At 37.4% G+C, this 25,570-nt stretch overlaps 2 protein-coding genes across 5 annotated transcripts in view; one reads left to right on the top strand and one right to left on the bottom strand.

The window, feature by feature from the left end:
* Positions 1-102: 102 nt before the first annotated feature.
* Positions 103-25,570, bottom strand: part of LOC139117390 (oxysterols receptor LXR-alpha-like) — a 71,381-nt gene continuing 45,913 nt past the window's right edge. For 2 of the 4 annotated variants that reach the window (XM_070680483.1, XM_070680491.1), the window contains exons 3-8: positions 7,558-7,881; positions 6,791-6,931; positions 5,945-6,162; positions 5,238-5,408; positions 4,444-4,669; positions 103-4,186 (exon numbers count right to left, since the gene is read on the bottom strand). In XM_070680483.1, coding sequence (XP_070536584.1) covers positions 3,948-4,186; positions 4,444-4,669; positions 5,238-5,408; positions 5,945-6,162; positions 6,791-6,931; positions 7,558-7,881 — 1,319 coding nt within the window. In that variant the 3' untranslated portion in view covers positions 103-3,947. The other 2 variants (XM_070680499.1, XM_070680476.1) reach the window with 2 other exon arrangements.
* LOC139117412 (SCAN domain-containing protein 3-like) lies at positions 19,806-23,180 on the top strand. The gene is made up of 2 exons (XM_070680512.1): positions 19,806-20,808; positions 21,172-23,180. Exons 1-2 carry the CDS (start codon positions 20,518-20,520, stop codon positions 22,411-22,413), a joined length of 1,533 nt encoding a protein of 510 aa, XP_070536613.1. The 5' UTR covers positions 19,806-20,517; the 3' UTR covers positions 22,414-23,180.

The raw sequence follows: 25,570 nt of genomic DNA, 5'->3' as shown, positions 1-25,570 counted from the left end.
CATGTACATCTACAGTCAATTTCTCCATCGTGCATACATTCTTTGAATAACTCCATAGACCAAAGGTCTTAAGAGCAAAAATGAACACAACTTATGTCTGCATTTAGTAAGGATTATCCATAGGTTTTACATTTTAATAATGATCTGTAAAATACAATGGTCAACATAAAGCAAATAAAGAATATACTGCCTTTCAGGCAACAAGTGTATTCTAATCTCTTTCACATCAAGTATATGAGAATTTTTCATGCCTGTATTCTGCCTGTTGTTAATATAGCATATCAGATGTATGGTACAGCCAATCACAACCACAGTTTGACCAGTAGATAACACCACATGAACACAGAATTGTAACATTGTTACATTTGGGGTCCAATATATCAAATATTGTTGCAACAGAATGCAAACAGTTGCAAGATATAAAAATATTGCTACAAAGTAACAGAAAAATGTTTCTTTTGTGTTCTACAGGATAAAAGAAGAAATCCTTCCCATTGGATTATCCACATAGCTGTGTAACAAAAAAGCCATGGTCAATTTAACAGTCTGCCATCACAAAATTGGATCAAAACTCTTGTACAACCGAGCACAACTTTACCTAATTTAGAATACAGGGATGAAGAATAATTTTGATTATATACTAGCAGCAACAAAACAACTGGTTACATGGACTAAACATTAAAAGCCTTGGGCATAGATAGATGAGAAGCATTTAAAAATCACAGTTTCCAGGAAAACATATGAAGGCTATCCCAATGTAAAAATTATCTATCACAAAAAAAGCAAATAATTTTTTTTTAATTACCACAAAACCAAATTGAAAATAATGTATATACAAAGTACACTGAAAACTATAGATTCGTTAATAGTTGTATAATGATACAGAATTTTTTATTTTGCATGCGAGTGTGATAAACCTTTAAACTATTTGTTACAGATACCCCCTACTGCCACCAATTTTTGGTCAAACCCTACCAGTTCTTAAGGATGGTTGAATCTATTACAGGGAAATGGGGGTGAGAGGGTCTGAATGGGAGGAGCAGGAGTCACTCCTCAATCAAATATTTTTTTTGCCGGTAAGTGCGAGGCTTAATCCCACTGACCGCCCTAACCAAGTCTTGTTCACTGCTGCCTCAGACCGTATTAATTTGTCTCTCTAGGTGGGCAGGTCTGCCTAACAACACAAGAATAACTATTCATATTAAAGAGTAAGGTCATTGGCGAATATAAACTACATCATTGAACAAACTCAAAAGCCGTAAGGAAGTGCCAAAGCCGTCAGAACTGCCACGATGAAGGCAAATTTACAATATCATTGTACCATTTACATAAAAAACCTGGCACTTACTTCATTGATAAGCCACTAAATATTACAGAAAGGTAAATTCCATCACTCTACATAATTCATACACTTTTTTTTTCATGATTCGACAGTATAACATGCCTCTTTTGACCAAACTCGTGCTCAGTTTCACAGAAAGTCGACTCCATTTTATGGAGTAAGATTCACAAAGGTGAGGGATAACAAACATTATGCAGAGTGTGCCATTTCTATTTGTATTAATTTTCTCATTTTGTCCTCCTTGATTTTAATACGACTAGAATCAAATTAAAATCAAATTAAATCTCGATTCTCTCCTCTCAAAAAAACCTTTTCTTCTATGATGCGTACAAGTATTACAGTTCTCACAAAAAGTTTCCTCAATATTGACAAGAGAGAAAACCTCATAAACAATTCAAACATGTTACACTTAGTGGTCTTGAACATTTTCTGATGTAAAAATAGCTGACATTTCCCTAATGTCTCCTTATCAGATCAGACAAGTTTGATGTAATTCACATTTTATTCCTACTCTACGATTCTGAGGTAGAATAAAAAAACAAAAACAAAAATCTAGAAACTTGAATTTCTTGAAACTAGTAACGGTTTGTATATATTATATACAGTAGTTTGCAGATGCATGAAAAGTTCACAGGTTACATGTACTTAATATGCAGCTAATTAGCATAAATGTTTCTCACCTGACCAATGAACAATGTGCTTACATACTTTACTGGTTCTGTACTGCTCATGGATGCAATCACAGATCCATTATCACTGCAGAATATTTTCAACAAGGACAGAGCTCTGTGCTGCGTAAAATTTGTGACCTAATTATATTACATTGTATATGATTAGGTACAATGAAGTGAGGTGAATATACAACAGCAAGGTCAATAATACATAGCTAACAGGTCCAATATTGCTTCTTGCCTTGTCAGCCCAGTACAGGTAAATAATCTTATACAACAAGTCACTGTTACTACCAAGATAAGTTTCATGTCAATAAACTCAATATAACACACCTGCGGAGGATAAGTTTTCCATTGTGATCAATACTTTATGGAAATGTTTAATATAGAACCATGCATTGGTTAACACTGTACCAGGTGCATGGTTCTGTCATGCAAATTACTTGCAAAGATACAGGGTATGATCACTACTCTGGTAAATAAATGAGATTAATGACCTGCTGTAGACTTCATATACAGCTTTTCCATGAATGTTTGATGGTTGAAGTCTGCCTGAGTGTTTTATGATTTTTTTCACGATATTTCACCTTGTCTAACTTTTCTTGGTTTAGTCACAGATCTTTTCCATTGGTAAAGATTCACTCGGTGTCTGATTTCTAATAGGCTTGATTGTGGCTATGGTGTGTATTGCCTGCTGTGGCTCTGTGCAGGGTATGTCAACAGTGCAAGCTAGCAGTACTTTCTGTGTATAGCATATTCAAAATTCAACGCTTGATGAGAATTGTGCATTGCGACGCGTGGCTCAAAACACACTGGTTTCAACACCGAGAGGTCTGATGTATGCAGCATAGTGTAGTATGAGTTTGTAACAAAAAAAGAATTCTCTACAATTCATACTCAGAACGGTAGAACTTATCTAATCTACATGAGTCTTGCCTGCCTGAAATAGTTCCACACGTGTTTGCATGGAAAGTGGACAGGAAAGCGTGCCTCGCGCCTAGCCTCTAAACAAAGAAGATACCTTTAATAGCAACTGGCACTAAACTTCACATATCAATTCTACCTTGATTCTACAACATGCCCGCAATAGCATAGAAGCAGGATACAACTCGGAGCAACTTCAACCCCTTCACTACCACTACTATAGTTTGACCCTATTGTTTTCAATGATGTCATTGGACTCATGGACTGCAGTACAGGGGTGCAAGGGTTGCTTTTGCCATGAAATCAAGATCAAACCATTCCGGCATGAATTCTACTGAAAGCTTAATCTCAAAATATTCCTTCATTCCAAAGTAGCCTCCCTTTTTTCTACATCATGCATTGATCACATGTGCTTATGACATACCAGGAACGCACTTAACAAAAAAACAAGCAAAGTTATATACGATCTTGAGAGTGAAGTACACTACATTTCTACCTGAATTTTCATCTATCGATATTGTTCATGGCAAGAAACATCTTTCTCCATTAAAATAACTGACAACCATACTGTAACCTACTTTTGCTACAAACTGAGCACTTCTTGGTGGATCATTAAGGAAATAATCAAGATTTAACATTATGAGAGAAACATTATTTTTTGTGTGATTTATATAAATTACTCACTTTTGAAATCATCTGGAAATCACGGTGATGAAATAATAATGTTTGTAACGTAAACGCCTCTATCGTAAACTGGACGCATGCAGGAAAACCCTTTGTGTGAACATGAGTATTTGAAAAAAAAAATCTATATGATTGAGAAGGTCTTTTATTACAGTGTCTTCAGCATGCTGTGATGCTCTTTTGTTTTTCTGAAGTGGAGCATCTGTGCACATCATCTTTACAATGTTTCACCCTTCCACCCCTATCTCCTGGTGCATGGACCGGACCAACTCCCTTGCAGACAATAGGGCTGAACTATACATCGGCGGTGAAAGGGTCAACACGGCTTACTGCACGTCCCAGATTTCAGCCAACAGAGGGGGTATTTCCTGATCCTGTAGTTTGAGCGCGAAGAGCATTTCTGAGTGACTGTTATTGAGGCTGCGAAGCTCAGTAAGTTTCATCAGTACTTTTGGCAAGACCAGCGCGTCTTTGGGCTTCTTCATTTTCAGTCGGGTGCGGAGCATCTCCAGGTATTTCTCCTGAACTGCTTCTACATCTTTTCTGTTTGTGACTTGTGCACGATCTATAAAAAAAATGAAATTATGGTTAATTTCTCTTAAATTGAGAAAACAAGATGAATATTTTGTTCACTGTAGACTGCATTCACATTGACTGCATTCATAAACTTTCAACGTTAAACAAAGGATTCAAAATATATACCATAAAATCCCTATTAATTTGACCACTCTATTAATTTGCCCACCCTATTCTTTTCTCAAAAACAACACCAATGGAAATTTGAACATTTTACTTTCTTGAGGAGACTTTAAAACAACTTACCCGCTGAGAAGATGACAATGGCCATGAGAAGAGTGTAGTCTTCATAGTCTAAGTCCAGATCCACCATGCCTCGTGAAAACTCATACATAGGGTCAACAATATCTCCAATGCCACCGTTGTACAGCTTAGTTCTGGTGTACGGAAGACCGTTACCGAAGATAATGGCATCGTCTTCCCGGATATACCTCATTGCAGCACGCAGCAACAGGACTTCAATAGCAGAGCCCTGTAGGTTGGGGAAGACACATAAATTTTAACCCTTTGAGTGCTGTAATTTTCCCCACCAAAATTTTAGTTGAACATTTTATCTATTTTTATGAATTTTTTTTATTTACATGATAAAGTTTACAATCTGATGAAATTAACCTGTTCCTTTTATTTGCAAAGTTACTCAGATTGCTTGGTACACGACCCCTCCCTCCCCCTTGCCCTCTGTCTCTTTGTTTCCTTCCTCCCTTTCAAAACCCCCCAAAGAGTATCCACTGGGATTACGATGAGGCTAAAAGCTACCCCAAAGGATTGCCACGGGATTTCTACAACACAAACTTCATATAGGGGACTACCGGTATGTTCAAACCTGACACTGAAATCTAAGAAACTTCTACGACAAGTCCCATTTGACACATTGGGAACTTGGTCCCCTTGGATTCCTGTGAGATGTTTTGTTAGAGTACCCAATCTTGAACTGCCTCGCCCCATTTTCATGTATATAGGTCCAGCCTCACCATTTCAAGCAATGGAACTGGACCATACCATTAACATGAAAGGGTTAAATAACATCCAAATAAACTCACCTTGAGTAGGACTATTTGGTCTTCTCGACAGAGATCAAGGAAGCCGGGCAACTTTTTGCTGAACTCTACCACAAGTTGTACGGTCAAGATGGTAAGTTCAGTGATGTGGGCAAATCTGTTGTGCAGTTTCTCTGTCTCTGTTGTGGTTGTATCATTATCATCTGGCCAAGGCTGCAATTACAAGCAATGAATAAAACATTACCATCAGGGATATATATTAAATCACCCTTCCTGCTCCACTTAACCCCCTCACCACAATGGTTTAGTCCATAGCCATTGTTACCAATGGTGATTATGGACCTGTTGACAGCAAATTAGGGGTGAACAGGCTAAGGAGGGATATACCTCTGGGACATTTTTTCAGACACTCAAAATTTCACAATGCTTTGATTCTCTACTGCTTTTGTGGACTCCTTTGAAGCTTTTGCTGTAAATTAACCCTTTGAGTGCTGTAATTTTTCCCATCAAAATTTTAGTATCACATTTTACCAATTTTTATGAATTTTTCTGTAATTTTTTCCGATAATTTTGGACCAAATGCACATAACGTTTCAATGACTACAATTTTTGACCAAAATTTTCGCAGAAAATCTGAAAAAATTGTCTAAATCTAAAAAAGTTGCTGGCTATGTTATATTCTGAAAGGCAACAAAAGTTGACTTTGGCACTCAAAGGGTTAAGGTAGTATGAATAATGTCACTGCTCACCGTTACTTTTCTGATGTCATGGGGTCCGGGAATTTCAAGTTCTCGTTGGGCCTGGACAATTTTGTCGATGATTTCTTTCTGTTCGTCTGCCAATTCAACGACTTCACCGTCTTCTAGGACGACACTCTGTTGCGGTTGTTGAGGTGTGGTCTGAGTGTGGTGTTGCTTCAGCATCTTCCTCTGGCGTTTGGATTTACACTGCTCTTCTGTCAGAAGGCCTGGATCAGGGTGGGGGGAGAGGGGGAAAAGGGGAGGGTGGAAAAACAGAGTATGACAAACTATTGATTTAAGATCAGATTAAATTTCACTCTGGACAATTCTCAATTTAGTATACACACTTAAAACTTTGGATGGTCTTGCAATTTCCTGTGTTTTTCTCATAGTAGTAAACACGTAAATATTGCTTAAAGATCTCAGTCATTTTACTACAGTTCACATGAGAAGGTCAGAGGATTTCCTACAAAATTAATGTAACACAATTTCAAAAACCATTTACCTACTGGTATATTTCAAGACCCTACTTAAAACAATTGACTTCAGCCCTGTGTGCCCAACTAATGAGGCAAGACAACAGGGGCAAACCCTTAAGAATTTACGAATCCATATAACTCTAGGGAGTCCAGTTGCTTCACAAAGCTACGGGAGGATCCCCTAAGAAAACCTAATTCTTTTCATGTAGGATATTGTACCCAGCGATCTTCAGTACACCACCAATGCAAACTATGATAAAGTTGAAACTATTTTAGTTCAGGGAAGGCAAAATTAGAAACACTCATGGGCAGGTCATAACATTATTGAAATGATGCACTTGGAAGGAATACATAAGTAACAGTGAAAATCACTTACATTCTGGTAGCATGCCGACTTCACGGCATTTTCTCAGCCTGCATTCCTGGCACTTTCGCCTCATGTACATGTCCATTTCACAGTTTCCTCCCCGCGTGCATTTGTACACCGCATTTTTTGTGACACTCCTCCGGAAAAATCCTGTTAGAACCAGACACAGTCAGATGCACATTACTATACAAATTGAGTGTAGAACAAAAAATTGTGACCTTAAGGTAGAATGCATCTCAACTTGGGGACAGATGTTTGGACTCTCAAACTCTTACAACACTCTTTTGGTCTACAACTTGGGAGGGGGGGGGGGGGGTAGGTATTGTACTGCAAGCTACAATTCAAGGTCTGTGTTGCACAGCGCCCTCAACAGGCAAGAAACAAATATGATATAAAATTGTTCTGTGAGAATTACACAAGTTTGTCCTTTTCACAACAAATTATGCAAGGCAAACATTAATTTGGGAAAAATTACAAATGGAGTAATAGAAAACTCAACGTTCTTAAATCAGATTTTGAGGCTTTTAGCTCCTATGGTTAAAGTACTAGTGAAGTATGGTGCTACAACAAGGATGACCATACTATATAAATTCTCAACTCAGTGTTAGCTGGGAGGCAATTCTGTCACACTGCTTTTGCGAAAAATTGTTTAGTCTGCAAGGAGTGGTACCTGCATGCCCTATGATGCTTAGTCAACACTTAGTTGAATGTTATTCTACCATGAAGAGGACAGAGTCAAACACTGTATTGTGTCTGGGTAGGGTGTGTCAACTGACCTTTGCAGCCCTCACAGCTGAGCGCATTGTAATGGAAACCGGATGCCCTGTCTCCGCACACAAGACACAGCTCCAGGTCGGTTCTCGGGGCGGGACCTTTGCGTCGCTTTGCCGCACTTGCGTCACTGTCGTCCGACTGCGGGGACTGTGGGTAGACTTGCTGTTTGATGGGATTGGTGGAGGCTAAGACAACGCTGGCTGGGATGATGGCTGGGGACGATGACGGAGATTGCTGTGGTGAGGCGGACTGGTCTAATGACACTGGTGACAATTCATAGCCATTATCTGGTGGTTCTCTCTTGATGGAGACACTGGATGGAAGATCTGAAGATAAAATGACAAGAGACATAACATTTTAGACTTTCAAAACATCAGTTTTTTCCCCAGCATTGCTGACCTGCCAACTTGATAAAACAATATATTTCACATTATCCGTTGTACAGTTTGTTTGCGGTTGAGAGTCAATAAGAATTGAGAAATACGGTTTTTCATACAATGCAAGAACATATAAATAGAAAGTAATTCATTCGCCAATAAAAATATAAAATTAAATAAATGAAGTTCATAAAATTATTCTGAATAGTAACTACTTTACGTTGACTTCTTTTGTCCCTGTTTGTGGTAAACTTTAAGCCTTATTTCTATGCATCACTTAATTTGCTTGCTGTCAGTGACACAACCGTTATCAACTGACAAGCGGGCCACAGTCGTGAGCCACTGTGAGGTCTAGTGTGCTATCTATTGTTCTCAACAGCAGGGAGCACCTTGCCTACCGTGGCTGATGTAGTAGTAGTAGTAGTAGTAGTAGTAGTAGTAGTAGTAGTAGTAGTAGTAGTAGTTAGTAGTAGTAGTAGTAGTAGTAGTAGTACAAGGATGTAGGAAATTTTGGTTACAGGTGGCAAAAATAAAATAAAAGTACATGCAGTTACAAGTAGTGTATGTGCACATGAAGTTTGTGCAAAATGTCCTGATTTTTTCCTAAAACTAAATTTTCACAGCCGGCAAATTTTAGCTGACAGTTGGTTGTTGTTGCCGGCGATTTTCTACATTTCAGTAGTGGTAGTAGTAGTAGTAGTAGTAGTAGTAGTAGTAGTAGTAGTAGTAGTAGTAATAGTGGTGTGCTAATATGGTTAACTCCATCGGTACAGTTTTAGTAAAAGAAAGTCTGGTATATAATGAGTATGGAGAATGCTTTCAGGATATGGAAGGCACTGAAAAAGCCGTTTTCAGTCATCGTAGTTTCTTGAAGATATGTACATGCAGATTTCCAAGCCTGAATGGTATAAAATATGTATCTGACATATTTGCTGAAACTGTACCACATAAACGCTGAATAAAAACGTGAGTGAAATGATCAAAGCAGATATTACCTTTACTGGTATCTTTCATGACTGAATAGAGGAGACACAAAAACCTGCTCAGTATGACTGCAATCTCCCACGCAAGCACACCTTCCACACGCAAAATTTGGGGAGTGAATGTGTGCGATACCTAACGTACAATGCCATCTGTACGAAAATATGGGTCAATTTGTGAACACTGGAAATGTTAAAATTTACATATCCAGTGATGTGGATTCTAAATTTCAAAAGCCGGTTATTTTCAGCTACACGTCTCCACAATTGCCTGAAGGGAGCTAAACAAAGGTGACGCCATACCCTTATGAGAACAGGTTCTACTGGTACAGAAAACCTCCATGCAGTGAAAGAGTGAAACCGGGAAAGATAATCTATACGTGTATAGATATCACCCACAGCTAGTCATTCTACCCATACTTGATAACATTTCTAATAAAATATTAGTAGGGTATTTACTTGAATAAATACACTTATTTTGAGACCAAATTTCACTGTACAAGAGCTTTGCATCCCCTCTCCCCAATCCTTCTTTTTGGTTCATACTTTACAGTCTTCCATACAACAAATGTATAGGTCTATATATCAGTATACATAGCAATGAGGCTGATTAAATCTCATCTGTGTCTGATCAATCCAAGGTTGCTGTACACAGTTCTGACTATAACAAAACTAACACACAGGGAGTTCAGGAAATGAAGCCTATCAAGTTATTTTGGTGCCAGCAGATGATATTTTCAAACTCCATTACGACTTTTTTATGGGGCATTAGACCAAGGATATGTGTCCGTTTTTATAGCCGGTGTCAATGACAGAGTATCATGTTGTACATTTGAAGTGAGTTCACCTTGACATGTCCTGTGTTCCTAAGGAAATGGGATTACCTCATAAACAGTACATATGGTATATTTCCTCAGCTGCTGTGTGTGGGGGTGTGGTCTAATGTTACCATGCACAACAGGTGGTTACAGCACGTAGTCTAGACCCCATGCCATCTGATGGCAGTCTATCGGTGTTTGTACCAGAGCTTCATACACTTGTCTGTGTCATTGGTGAGGAACTAATGTATACGTACATACAAATGCATGTATATATTTATTTTATTTTATTTCTCTTTAAATCGGACATCAATTGTCCATAGAAATATATATATATGTGTACAAAGGTATAGTATGTACAAATGCAATGTACACCGTACCTGTATATTCTGTATGTATCTATGTATGTATGTATGTGTGTGTATGTATGTATGTATGTGTGGTGCATGTACGTATGTATGTATGTATGTATGTGTGTGTATTTATGTATGTATGTATGTATGTATGTACCGGTATGTATGTATGTATGTACCATGTATGTATATATGTATGTATGTAACTGTGAAAAGATCTATGAAAGAATATGATACATTCGCTGTGCAAATGTGCATACAAGATAATTTGTACCGGTAAACTGTTTTTTGCTCACATAACACAGGGACAGGAAAAACGTGCAGAGGTTGATTCACCAATCAGAATGATGACAGTGCAGTCTGACAAACAGACTGTGTATTGACTTAGTAAATCTAAATGCCTTGCACAACGATGGCACAATACTTCAAAGCATACAGTGAAAGGTATCATAAAATATGAAATACTTCCAAAAGCTTTAGGGTACAAGTCCCTTATCAATGAAGACACTAACAATACTGGATTCAAAACACTCAACTAGCATCACAAAAAGCAATATGGAAGCAGCCAAGATTATATTCATCAAGCTAATCAAAATTTCATATCATAGCCTTGAGATAGGTTAATTTCATGTTCTTTCACTGGTCCATGAATTAATAACAACAGATACAAACAAAGTTCTGGCTGAAGCTAATCATCTAAGATTAGCTTGAATTACACATGGCACTTTATGGAAAGTAGCCAAACATACATGCATGAAGTCCCTATATTTTTCAAAAAAAATTTTTTTAATATTCTAAAAAGCAGGAAAAAACGTAATATGTTACAGCAGGAATTTGAGAAAACAAAGGATACTATGAAACATATATATACATCAAATCTAGCATATAGGATGTAAGTTTTACAGTGCCATGTGGAGTGTGTATGATCTGGTGGGGTTATTGTGCTTCAGTAACCTATGACCTTTGACATGTCAATGTCCTCATTTCGAGGAATTCATATGCCTTGGGTCTGTGAGTCACTAGATACACACGCTGTTTTCACATCAGTTGAAATGAACAGATGCTGATTCCCCAGTCAACTATGCCTAAATCTGTTCAGAGGCACAACTCAAAACTAGAAACCATCCACCAACGCACCATGCCAAGGCCAGGCCTCTGTTTGAGACTGTTTATCAAAGCCAAATGTCACAGGTAGCATGTTACAGTAGATCACTACATGTAACAAGACACCCTATCAACTTGAAACAATGTCTTGACATACAGACAGAGCAAGATTAGTATAAGAAAGTCCACAATCTTTAATCATTTTTTCACAATTTTACTCAGTCAATCCAAAAAAGTGTGAATTGAGCCCGACCTCACCACTTGAAAAACTTTGTTTGTGTCAGACATGGGTGTCAACAGGCTTCAAGTATGGCATCATTTTCTGAACAACACTCCATAAATTGTTCAGTAACTACTGGTAGTCACCACATGATTAAATTAAATCATTTTGTTTGTTTGTTTTTTAAATTACTGGATTGCTAGGGGTTCTAATGAGACCTTTCAGAGGACCTAAGGGCTCCACTGAGTCCTTGACACATGTAAGTCTCTCTGATGACTCATTAATAAACAACACAGAAATCTACCACTTTCTCAATTTTACAATATTTTGACTATTTCACATTCAAATCTTCTTTATTTTATAATTAAGCAATAATGTAACTATTTTTAATCAAATACCTGCATTTATCAAAAGTTATTCTTCACAAGGCCTGTCTTTATTCTCTCATTCAACAATATCTAACTTTTTCAGGGTCCGCACTCACCATTGAAAAGAATGCATGGGGCTGGGCCAGTTATGGTGGCACCATATTTTTTCATTAAAATTGCAATAATCAAATAATTAATAATCTCCATTCATTACAATTTGCCTTCAAACATCCTAATCATTTCATTTGAAACAGATGTGTGAGTCGTGTTTATTTGAACATGACGATAAGGCCAAAAAAAATAAATAGTTTGTTTCCATCCCCCCCGCGCGGTCAATTTAGACCCACCGCGCCAACCTTTTTTTTTTTGCATCTCAAGAGGAACGAAAAAAAATGAAAAAAACAAAACAAACTAAGAAACAAATTAAAACCGTTCAGATCATACCAAAGCAACACAAATATTTTATGATATACAAAACTGAACTAGACAGAACATTGAACATCACACAGTGCTGTAACATTCCATTCAGAACTGTACACTATGTCATTGAAAGCTATCAAAACTGCATTCTGCACTAATAGTCAAAAAGCAGCACTGTTGATATGCTAAAAATTGCTGTGCATTTATCTCTGCATGCATGCCAATGTTCTCATGTTGTAAGCGCGTTGTTGTTGATGGTTGAATAAAAAAAAAGTAGCAGCAAAAAAAAAAAAAAAAACCGCGTCACCGCATCATTTTTGCAAGATGCCTAGGATGAGAAACAAACTTTTTTTTTTTTTGGCCTAATTCTATTCACTTTGGTTGTCCTTCATGTGTGATACAATGAAACATTTTTTATTCTGCTTGGTGGACCAACTTTGCCTTTGCTGTAAATTAAATGGCAACAAAATTGGAAACTGTGTCTCTTATCTTGAGTTGTATGAATTCACTTCATACAGCATGATGATAAAGTTTGCTTGTATTTCTGTCTTTAACAGAAACGAGGATCTTAAAAAGGATGAAACAGTAAACTACTAAAATTTCAGATGAAGCAAAGTAATATATGCCTTGTGCATATTTGATTTTACATCTATCATTGACTTCATATCTCGCATATATTTCTAAATGATTTGTTGTCGACAGGTAAATATTGATTCCACTGATTCATAATTATTCATCCAACTCAAAATAACTAAAACAGTCTGACAGAATAAAATAATTTATAATCTATGCAATAAGATTATGAACATATTAAAGAAATATTATTGGGAAATGTTAACAATCTGTGATATAACACACTTAACAGTACGATGATGTGGACACATCAATAATATACCAGTTTGTCTAAAACCATGGGGTTTTCAAGTATCCCCAGATTAAAAAGCTGTAAACTGCATACATTATTATTATCATCATTCGTCACAGGGTCATGACCTGTTATCTTACAGAAAAGAGTTTACTCTGCTCTGGGTGAATTATTGCATAATGCAGTGTGGATTGGATGATGTAATACTATCAACCTCTGGAAGTAGCTGGTGCCTCGAAATTGAAAGGCTTAAACTTTTATTTTGCTCAAACTGTCCTCAAGGAAACTTAAAACCATACTCTTTCGACATCAAGAATAAAATTCTGGGGTCACCATGCAAAATTTGGTACTGGAGAAGCAAATTAAACAATACTCACAGACACTTGAAATCTGAAATGACCGCCATTACTGTGTTTACTCCGTGGGGAAAAATAAAATTTTACATTTTCACAAAAATAACATGAAAACTTTATTTACTTCACCAGCTTCAAAACAAGTCGGTACGAGTGGTAGACAAAAAATTTTTTTTTTAAACATACGTCCAACAGCCGTATTCAGATATCCAAGTATCTTGAACAAAATAACGCAACAAAACTAAATCTTTCAAGCAGAAAGACTACAATAATGCACATAAATTCTCCATTGAAATGATTGCATTGACAAGCAAAACACAGTTTAAATGAACGAGATATAGTATTGGGGAACTGTACAGGCCTGTGCTTGATTTTACATAATTCATTAAAAACATCAAATAAACCACATTTTAAGCTTGTTCCTGAGGTAATGTTCAAATTATTTTAATATGACTCATTTTTCTTGCCCTAGGAGAGAGAATTATTCAACTATGAATGTATCGAATTCATGTATTGAGGTCTCAGGATATGTTTACCAGTCTACAGAATTCAGTACAAGGTCACTCAGGCTGTAGAGGTAAAACGTCACAGAATTGTGATTCTCACTTCAAAGCTGATAAGCTATATGCCAATCCCAAAACCAAATAATTTCTGACGTCCTTTCAGAATTCCTGGAAAACAACAATCACTCTACGGATACAAGGCCGTTTTCAATCTTCTGCGCATGGGCGGTTTTCTCTTTCCAGTGAAATATGACATAATTTGCATATGAATTCAACTGGCGTGACGTCAATGCCCTGAGTGCAGACGTACACACGGTACATACTAAACACTATCTGATTGTGTCCACTGCATTTTATACTGGGAATTGACTTATCAATCTCCTTAAATAGGCAACCATCACACACTGTTTTCTCACTAGTACCACTCATAACAACATTTCTTGGCAAAAATCAAATAGTTCAGTTCTGTGTATTAGCCAATACTCTTCAACAAATTTGCACAATTGATTTTCATTCTTTTGTCCTGTATTAAAATTACAATTTTACGTACAGTTTTAGGGCATGGCCACGACGACAGAAAACATTTATTGAACCCCGTACATTTGAAATAATAAGGAATTAGAGAAACAAATTAAATAGTAATTTACCGGTACTGACATCTGAAATTCAAAATGGTTGCTGCATCTGGACTTAACTCTGAGGGATCAATTCAAATCTGAATTCATCAGAACACGACAGTGGAAACTACATGAACACTTTGAATGCCAAATCAATTTTCCTTGCCTATCATAAAATATAGCCCAGTCAATTTTTTCATAATTTTGCCAAAATTTTGATAAAAACCTGTAGCCAATGAAATGTGATGTCTGTTGGTCCAAAATTCTTGAAAAAATGACAGAAATATTGATAAAAATAGATAAAATATTGAACAAAATTTTGGTGGGAAAATTACAGTACTCAAAGGGATACAGTAACTCCACATGCTTCAAAATGAAGCCACACAAGAAGCAGAAGACCAGCACTGGGAAAGCACTGTAGAAATTTGAATGCCGGGAAAACTGTACCCAAGGCAGGTGCTACCTTAAACGAGCTTGAAATACGGGCCAAGGTTACAGTCACTCACTAGAAATCCCACGCAGGAACTGCAGCTGATGAACTTGTGATGTTGAACTTGACCTTACATGGATGACCGGAACGCAGAGTGACCTTGACAGTTCAGTATTTTGATAAATCATGTGTCTTCAAAGTAGCTTTTGTATAATAAGGATTCACAATCCTGAATTCAAATTTTTTTTTTTCACAGAAATTTGATTAATTGTATAGATTTTTTTGGCTTTCGTCTAAAACTGGTATCAACAGGCCAGATAGAATTGACATTACCATTATAATTAAATCATGAACAGGAGGGATAAATTGAGGATTTTTGTCAAAGCCCTGGTGTGAAACGTAGAACTCATAATTCATAAATACAAGTTGAATTTTAGCCAGATAAATACTTCATAATCATAACATTAATGTTACTTGAAATTTACTGAAAAAACCAAAGAAATATGACAAAGCTGAATGATACCGACACATATTACCTTCTCCAAATAATTTTATCCTGAACACAATACCCTCTGTATAATATCAATTTCTCTTGTCATTATGGTAGTGACTAAATCATGTCGTGATAAGGAAATTTATCCATCTTTGACATTTTCCGGGTTCTTCCTTGCCTAACCCCAGGGGAAATAATTATAAACATAGGGCCAAAGTCCCTGAAGCTACTATAGACATGGATACAAAATTAAGTATTTCCTTACTGTATGAAATTATCTCACTAAGGTCATCCTACGGACAAGTAAACTAAATATTAAAGCTGTCTGACCAGCGTTTTGAAAGAACAAGCAACTCAACAGTTGACAGAGCTCTGTTGAGTTATGTAGAGAATAACCTTTTGTGACACATGTATTGATGAAGAAGGTGGATATCTTTGATTAACATTGTGAGTTCTGTTTAATAAGTTGAGACTGTACATACTCAGAGAAAGCACACTGAAGAGACAAAGGTTTGAAACTTAAGAAGTTCAAGGTCATCAAAAGCATTATAAGGAATCATGTTACACTTTCATTGCACTGTTTACACAGATTGCATAATTGCTATAAATAGCACATGAGGAATCTTTATACAGCCCAGCTTTACCATAAAAACCCTATCACTTTGACCACTCTTTTAATTGACCACTCTATTTTTTTCCTCAAAAAGTAATTTTATTTTATCCTTACCAAGTCAACCATAAATGGAAATTAGAACTTTCTCCATCTCTATCTCTATCTCTATCTCTATTGACTATTTTGAGCAATTTCTTTTAGATAACATACAGGGCACAATAAATGACGGTTCAGAATATGTCAAAGTTGGGATTCAGGAAAGTTGCCTTTACATGTTTTAATCCTCCAAGATGGTAAGCATTTCACTATGAACTGTCAAAAAAAGTTGAACTTTCTGATAATTCTACACTAAAATTATTTTGGCTTTGATGATTTCCTAATTAATTCAATTATTTAAAATCATATTAATTATTTTTTTCTGAGTGAATTGATAGGGTTTATACAGTACAAGAATTACATACAATGTAAGTCAAATTTTGACCAAAAATGACAAAAAAATTCCTTAAAAATACAGATTTGCATATTTCATCACAATTTGAACAAGTCTAAGTTGGGTTACCCCTAGGGACCTGTATACCAAATAACAAAGCTGTCTGACCAGCGGTTATGAAGAAGAAGATTTTTTACCAAAAACACCTTTTTTGGCATTAATTTGCCTATTTTCAACAATATCAAAAAATTAAAAAAATAGTTTCTCAAAATCGTATTTTTCATCTACACAACAAATATCAAATCAGTAAGTACTGCGGTTCTCAAGATATTTGAGTGGACGGACGCCTCACAAACGGACATACATACATACATACATACATACATACAGACTGACGACGGACGCCGGACGGATACCCATCCCAATAGCTTCTATAGACTATAGTCATAGTAGCTAAAAATTTCCATTAAACTCACAGACCTATGGGACTGCCACAGGTGCCATATTTTGCCTCGGTATATGCAGTCAGTCCATGCAAATCACTTTAATGGAAGAGTCTACATTTTGAGAATCCTTACAATAGGGGGCAGTCTACGCCTGGCTACAACTGATCAATTCCGTATAATTGTCTGTTTCTTGGATATTTCACAAAAGCCCTGAAGAATTGGTTGGTTTTGAAAGTCTTCTGTAAATTAATTCGCTATCATGCCTGATGTCTCCTGTGGACCGCTTTCTGACAGTTTACTGCACTACATTTAATATCAATTTGTTGTATTCCATACTCTGTTAACGCGATGCTTTTTCACAATACTGACAAGCGCTGATGAGTTCAGTTTACAGCCAGAATTCAATCAAATGAATTCATATAGTATCATGAATCATCAGTATTTGAAGGAACACAATCAACATGAAATCAGTTTCAGAAATAGGTAATTAATTTCATCTGATTAATTTCCCGTCGCCTGCAGTCTAACTTCCGGTATTGTATCATCATCTTAGCCAAAGGGACTTCAAATTCAGTGTTTGTATCATGAGAAATCAACGGCTTGATCTTTGGTCTTTCACAGTTCTATTTTTCTCCAGGAAAGTCCAACTCTTATACAAAAACAAAGGGCAGTACTGAGATATGACGGGTTCCTGTTCATTGTAATACAACTCCTTTTATCTCATTTATTACACCATAAACTTTATGTGAAAAGTTCTATGTCTACTGTACGCATTATACTACCGGTACACTTGAGGTTATGACAAGACAGTGTAGGACCACTCATCAATTAAAGTGTACACTACACTCTCATCGAAACCTACTTGGGGGCGTAGCGTATACTGTAACCGGGACAGGTCCTAGCTAGTGATTAAAATATATTCCCTATTTGCCAAGATCTTTGTCATGCTTTTGTCTGATAAAATTTTTTTTTTTAAATTTGAGATGGATGACAGATTACAGCATTGCCCTCTCTGTTACCAAATGCCCCGTCTCCCCTCTTCAAAATTCAACCTCCCCTAAAGGGTTGCACCACACCGACATGTCAAAGCTGTGAATTCTTCATCCGGTAGGTGTCTACCCAGCCATGCATAAACTACAGACGTTTCGGACACAGGGCAGGAAGACATAAAAAGCATTGAAACGCAATGATATACGGTTTTCAATTCACTACTTGTACGTATAACCCTTTGCTGCGTCATAAAAGTTTACAATTGCCATCACATATATGTGCAGAGTCTCTCGTGTCAAAGTTCATAGAATTCCTTTGAAATTGAAATTTGTGGCCATCGTAGCTGATCAGTTATTGTCAGTAAATAACTCTGACACATTTTTCACATTCTTTAATAAAATTCTGGCAAAATATGAAATAAAAGTTACTAAAGGGCATAACAGTCAACAATAACATGACATTGAACTTTATAAGTGTAGAGATGCTACTGAATAGAACATGCAATACGATACACAAATACTTATAGCAGGCGCTGACAATCTTCTCTATTCATGAAAAATACACATTAATTTCACTGGAAAACCAAGCAGTATTATGTAACTCTCCCATTGCTGTCTCCACATAGACATTCCTTAATAGAAACCACACGGGACTGTACCTTGGTATTGCGTGGTTTCATGGAATACTATGGTCATAATGGCGGAGAGGTGTACCACACCTTTTTCATTGCTGCATGAATTTTAATCTCTCACTCTTGTCACGACAGACGGTCTCCTGGGATCCGTTAATTAATTCACTCCTATTTACACCATTCAAGTTTAGAACTCACGTGAAAGACAGCAAATTCAATGCTATTCTCAAAGGAGCACACATGTGACAGCATTCCATGCAGTGAATGTCGCATTTGTTTACTCCAAGCCAAGCACAGATCCCGCCAAATGCCGTCCATAAATTCCAAATCAATACGAACTCATCAAAGTTTAAACAGGACAAGCAAAGAGATTCTTTAAAAAGAAACATACCTGAAAAGTAGTATCTTGGGGGAGGAATCGGCGGAGGGTAGGAGGGAGGACGGTAAACTGGATAATAATATTCAAAGTCCAACATGGTCGCTTGATGTGTTTTCAACACTACGATGACAGTTCTTGTCTGGTTCGAATGTAATTCTTGAATGAATCAACTCAACTAAACACTTCACTCTAATCCACTCCACAATAATGCGTGACTCACACACCCAGACAAAGCCTTTCGTATCTTTGGTCCAATCACTCGCCTATGTAAATGACAGGGGTGAATGACCGGCTGGTCGTTCAACTCTGTGGCTGCAAGATTAGGTAAACAAAGTTGGGCGACAGGAAACGTCCAAAAGTGGGAGGAAAAAGGGTAGATCCTTGTCTGAATGAGAAACTACACAATGCGTACAATGCTACAGTTATGACTGAAATCACCTCAAACGATACTCACACATTTCCAAACACGTAACGGAGGAATCGCTGGTATTTTCAGTGCACATGGACATAGCTGCTTCAAGATCACAACAGGAAGTCTGTCAACATGATGGGGTCAGGGGTCACAACTACTTATCTCTCTGCTGTGAAACTATATATGGTCTTAGGCTAATCTCGCAAGCAGTCCAACAACAACACTCACAGGCAAGTGCAAGCAAACCCTGCTGTGTATTGTTTGGTTTGCTAAATACAGTGGCAGAGGATTTCAAAGCCAAACAAAGGTCCCTCAATTCTCATTCAAATTCAACATAACAGTGTTAATTCCTGTCTGTTTATTTCTTTATCTAAGTGATGCAGCAAGTGTAATCTGATAAACACTTTTGTTTAGACGAATTTCTAAAATCGACGGCACATTCTGCAGGGCAGGGCTCCCGCTACCTATTCGCCAATTCGCCAAATGCGATCAAAAATTCTACCTGGCTAAAAATTTTATCATTTGGCGAAACCCTAGGCGAAACGCATTTTTTTTCGATCACAAAAAAAACTGATACACCCGCTGTAGACATCGCATCATCGGCCTTTCACACTGCAAGATCGATGCCTGCAGCGATAAAAATAATGTTCCGCCGCGATCGTGCGCATATGCATGCAACGCATGAATACAATTCACGTGAACTTGGTGCCCGAATAAAGACGATTGAGCCCGAAGAATCAAATAGTTGCCCGGAACGGTAATCATGGTAATAGAAATACATTATCCGATGTTTTCCGAAGGGCGGTCGGGTCAGAGTTCGGAGTTCGGGACTCTCCGACACCACGTGTCTTTGTACTTACACTTTCTGTGACCTTAGTTGTGGCATGCACACAGACCCGGGTAAACCCAATCCCGCCCCATTCGATAATTCATCAGCATTTGAATTGAGTACTACACACTATTATGGCCTCAAATTCAGCGAAGCGAACTTTGACTGACTTTTGGGGCACAGCCGACCAGAAAAATCAAAAGGTGAACACACCGAACAACGGGATGATGAAGTTAGTGACAGAAAGATCGCAACGCCAACGGTACGTCGCAAGATCAAGCCCGAATGGTTCCGTCGATTTAGCTGGTTGCGATTTGAGAAACAGCTTTTCATGTGCGATTGGTGTATCAAGTCTGGGAGAACTAATGTATTCACAACAGGGAAAAAAACTAGTACCCCTAAAGCAGACGATTTTGTAAAACATGAACGGAGTGCGGAACACAGATTTGCTGAGTCGGCAAGAAGCAGTGCGAGAAATGAAGAGATGCCACGAGCCGCTGCCACAGCATACAATGCAGTGAAAGACGCTGTTGTCGCTACCATGCGAAATGTTTACTTCATCGCAAAAGAAGACCTCCCCAAAACGAAAGTGAAATCTGTTACAGAGCTCTGTGATGTACAGGTTTGTTCATATTTAAGCCTTTTTTATTGTACGTTTACTATGACTTCATGGTTTGGCAAAAGGACATGTCATCAACGTTGGAACAAGTGACCTTACCTCACAGCTCTACCGGAAGCGAGCACGTCTTTACGTATATACGTAGGCTACACTTTGCGCTTGAAGATTACATCTCAAAATGCCGAACGAATTAAAATTGTGCAGCCACTGTAGGAGTGGACGTAACATGATCGTAACGTTTGTTTGGAACACGTCTCGATTGGTGACATGAATTCACGTATGTAATCTGTGTTCCGCACTTCGTTCATGTTTTACAAAATCGTCTGCTTTAGGGGTGCTAGTTTTTACCCTTGTTTATTTTTATAGGGCTGCAAGTCGTTAGATGTACTCCGTCAAGATGACAGGGTCACATACATGCATAGTGCGAGTACTGACGAGTTTATTGATTGCATCGCTGACATTGTGGAAAGAAACGTCATTGGAAGGATGAAAGCCGCGAAATTCTATTCGCTAGAGTTAGATGAATCGACAGATATTGCTGTTTGTCAAAATTTGATGATATACATACGCGGCGTGGTGGACGGAAAGGTGGAATCTCACTTTCTGAGTGTCTCGATGCTAACCAGGGCAACATCTGAGCAGCTGCACTTGGAAGTGAAAGGTATCTTATCGAAGAAGGGTCTGTCTCTATCAAATCTGATATCTCTGGGCACTGATGGAGCTAGTACCATGACCGGTAGCAGGCAAGGATTGACAACGAGATTTAAGAAGGACAACCCGTTCATTCTATCACAACACTGTGCAGCCCATAAACTAGCTTTAGCAAGTGGTCAAGCCGCGGACTGTGTGTCTTATCTTGTAAAATATCAGGCCACAGTGAATGATTTGTATAAATACTATCATTATTCACCCAAAAATCAAACCAAGTTAAGTGCTACTCAGGCTTGTCTGGGTGAAAGTCAGTTGAAGTATCAACAAGTGTTTAGCACTCGATGGTTGTCTTTTTATGATAGTGTATCAGCTATTTGTAGAACATTAGACTCTTTAATCTCAGCCCTAAAAGACGATGTGGAACAAAATAAAAACAATGCCCGTGTATCAGGACTGCTGAAAAACATAGCAAGATATGACTTTATTGCCATGTCGTTTTTCCTCCAGGATGTGCTTTCAGTACTGCACACAACATGCCTGTCTCTGCAGGCTAACAACCTCACTTTTTCAGAAGTGTCTGATTACATAACTGCATGTAAAAAGGCAGTGGATGAGTTAAAATCCAGAAATGGTAGCTATTTCCAGCAGTTTCTAGACAGTGTTAGGGAGTATGAAACAGAGCTTGAAATTGAATTTCATGGTCACACAATTCCAGCCAATAAGAAACAGCGGGAGAATTTTGCTAAAAGTAGTGAGAAATTTTTGACTTTCCTATCTGATAATCTAGCCAGTAGATTTGTTGAAAATGATGATGAAATCAGCTCAGCTTTTGATATTCTGGTACCATCTAAACTACCAACAGAGGCTGATCAGATTGCAAAGTATGGTGATGTTGAGATTTCAAGTTGGGAGAATTTTTTGGGACAGATAAAACTGATGGTGATGGAAATACTGTAAATCCACCACTAAATAAAGCAAAACTCATCAGTGAGTGGTCCCTTTTCAAACACGTCATGTGTAAGTATAGAAATCAGGAGTTCACAGAATTCTGGGAATGGGGTTTAAAAACGCATGATCAAGCCTATCCTAACCTGTGTATATTAGCTACTATTTGCCTTACCTGTCCTGTAACATCTGTGAATGTTGAACGTGGTTTCTCAAGGTACAACATAATAAAAACAGCACTGAGGAATGCACTGCATACTGACAATGTCAACAATCTTATGATGATAAAAATTGAGGGACCACCCCTCACAGATTTTGATTTTGATGAGGGTTTTAAATTGTGGTGTTCAAGAAAAGACAGAAGAGTTCTAAGCCCTAAATTTATTGAAACTGTAAAAAGTAAATGTACAGATGTTGTGCACCCAAGGTATCTGAAACTGCAAAAACTAATGCAGTTGGGGAGGAGTTGAAATATTCCCAGGAGGATGTTGAAATCATGATAGAGACAGTAGTATCAAAGCTAACTGGGGTGTTATCAAAGTTTGGTGATACCCAACAAGATAAGTGTACACGTGATTTTTGAGTAGCATTTAGGACTGTAGTTGAATAAATATCCCAGTGAGGGTATATTCAAATTGTGCGTCTTTAATATTTCAGCCCGCATAACCGACTAGACTGACTTACTGACAGACTGACTAATGATCACTGAAAATGGCTAAATGTTTTTGAGATTGGCTAATCAAGTGGCTAAAAGTTTACTTCGGCTAGAGGGAGCCCTGCTGGGTATCTACAGCAGGGGAAATACCAAGGAAACATGTTCGTCACACCAAGAATTTTCTCAGTAGGAAACTCTCGCTGTACGTCAGTTTCACATGTACCCTTCACGCAACTAGCAAATCCACGACTTCACAGAACTGGATTAGCGCAATCCGATCAGAGGCCAAGGGGGTTTCACAGTTCATACGTTCATTCTGTATAATCTTATATTGACAGTGTATGAACCCCTAGGCTACTTGGCCCTATTCACTAGTTTCATAAACATTACAATTAAATTCTCTATAGCCTCTTTCTTTTTGTCTTTTTTCCCCCTTTTTTCCTCCCCTCTTTTTTATTTTCCTTGCACTTTTATCATATATTGAGCTACATTTCAGTTTGCCTAAGAAGTAATATTAGCCCTTTGAGCGCCAAAGTCTATTTTTGTCCCCTTTGTAAAATAAACCCCAGTCAATTTTTCTCAGATTTTTGCCGAAATTTTGAGAAGAAAGTGTAACCAATTAAATGTGATGTCCATTTGGTCCAAAATTATCAAAAAATTACAGAAAAATTCATAAAAATTGGTAACATTTTGCACCTAAAATTTTGGCGGCAGAAAATTACAGCACTCAAAGGGTTAAAACATCTTTTTAAAAATAACACATTTCTTGTAATAAATTACATCAAATAAAACTCTTCTTTACATTAAATAGTTAGCTTGTATAATTTTAACAAAAATTCTTATGATATATTATCAAAGCCATACATTTTTCAGCTGACCTAAATTCTTAACACTGGTGTGCTTGTTGTATAAGAACAAAGATTTATCCCCAGCGTTTCATTAAGCTTGTATGTCCTAAAACCACAGTTGAAGAGATTTCCTGCACTATTTTTTATATGAAAAGCCTGAACCAAACATCAGACTTTTAGAAAGTGACATAGATAATGTATTAACAAGCTTTAAGCAAGCATCGTGACAGAAAAATGGACTCACCTTAAAGTCACTTACAAATATTTGAAATGGAAGATGGCTACCATGTTCAGACTCATTATATTGACAAGAGGTAGAATATGCCAAAGGGACAGATATTTGGACTCTAAAATTCGTAAAATTCTTTCTGATCTACCACTTGTGGGGGCTCATTTTAAAGCACTTGGAGTGTAAAGGAAAATGTTCACCATCTTAGTTTTTTGAAAATCAAAAATTTTATATTTTCCCATTGGGTTAACACAGGAATGGTGGCCATTTTGAATTTCGAGAATCCATGAATGGTAGGTAATTTGTTTCTCTACTGTACCAAACTTTGCATGGTGACCCCAGATTTTTATTCTTGATTTAGTAGGAGAATGGCTAAAACTGACATTTATTTATTTATTTATTTATTTATTTATTTATTTATTTATTTATTGGGAAAACCTACGAGATCTAGTCCCATTGGGGAAAGTTTGAGCAAAAGTTAAGTCTTTCACTTTTGAGGCGCATACGACCTTCACTGAAGAACTAAATTATCGATCAAGACTGAAATATACTGGGCCCACATGGAATTATTTAACAAATCACTATTATCTTAGGGGGTTAAGTTTGTTCATATCATAATGCTAGGGAGACCCCTATTAGAAATCCTGGCTGTTTTCATATTGAAAATTGGGCCCAGTGTTCCACAAGTATGCCAACATGACATTGACTGAGTGACCCATTTACTTTTCAAAATAACAGCCTAATTGTTGAACTGTTGCTACTTCATAAAACTTGGATATCTTTCATTCTCCTAAAATACTGATCCTCCGGTAGAATCCTTCATAAAAGTAAACATTTGTTATCAGTGATTCATCAAAGATCCTTCCGTTCACATTTCAAACAGAGTAAAAATAGACGTGAAATCACACGGGGATGCTGATGGGTTGGCTCAAGCCAATCCACATTCCAACTTCGAAAAATGCGTTTATGGTTTCCCAGCAGACAGTGATACACTGTGCTAGTACACATCAATGGTCTTAAATTCTACAATCTTTTTAGAGCATATAAATTTATTTTGGATCATCAAATACCTCTACAAGACAATCTCCTAGCACTGAATCAATTTGAAGAGATATCATAAGATTCCCTCACAATGAGTCAACTAGAAAATTCCACCCACTTTCTTGCACAAGCCCTTTTAAAATTTTCTCGTTGCAAACAACTGTTTTATCAAAGGTATATCACAGTGCATTCAACACCCGCTCTAATTAAACTCAAACTCAAGTATGTAACCCCATTTTCATTTTGACCATCTGCCATGAGCAGTCCGTCAGTTGTTACCATGGTTACCACACGTCGTAAGAGTCATTAACACCTTAAGACAAAAACAAACCAACCTCTGCAATTGAACCAGTCCCATGCAGAGCATTGATAAGGTCATTTTCAGGTCAAGTTGTC

Source organism: Ptychodera flava, chromosome 2 (assembly GCF_041260155.1).
Source record: "Ptychodera flava strain L36383 chromosome 2, AS_Pfla_20210202, whole genome shotgun sequence".
Taxonomy (NCBI): domain Eukaryota; kingdom Metazoa; phylum Hemichordata; class Enteropneusta; family Ptychoderidae; genus Ptychodera; species Ptychodera flava.
This window is presented reverse-complemented; position numbering and strand designations above follow the sequence as displayed.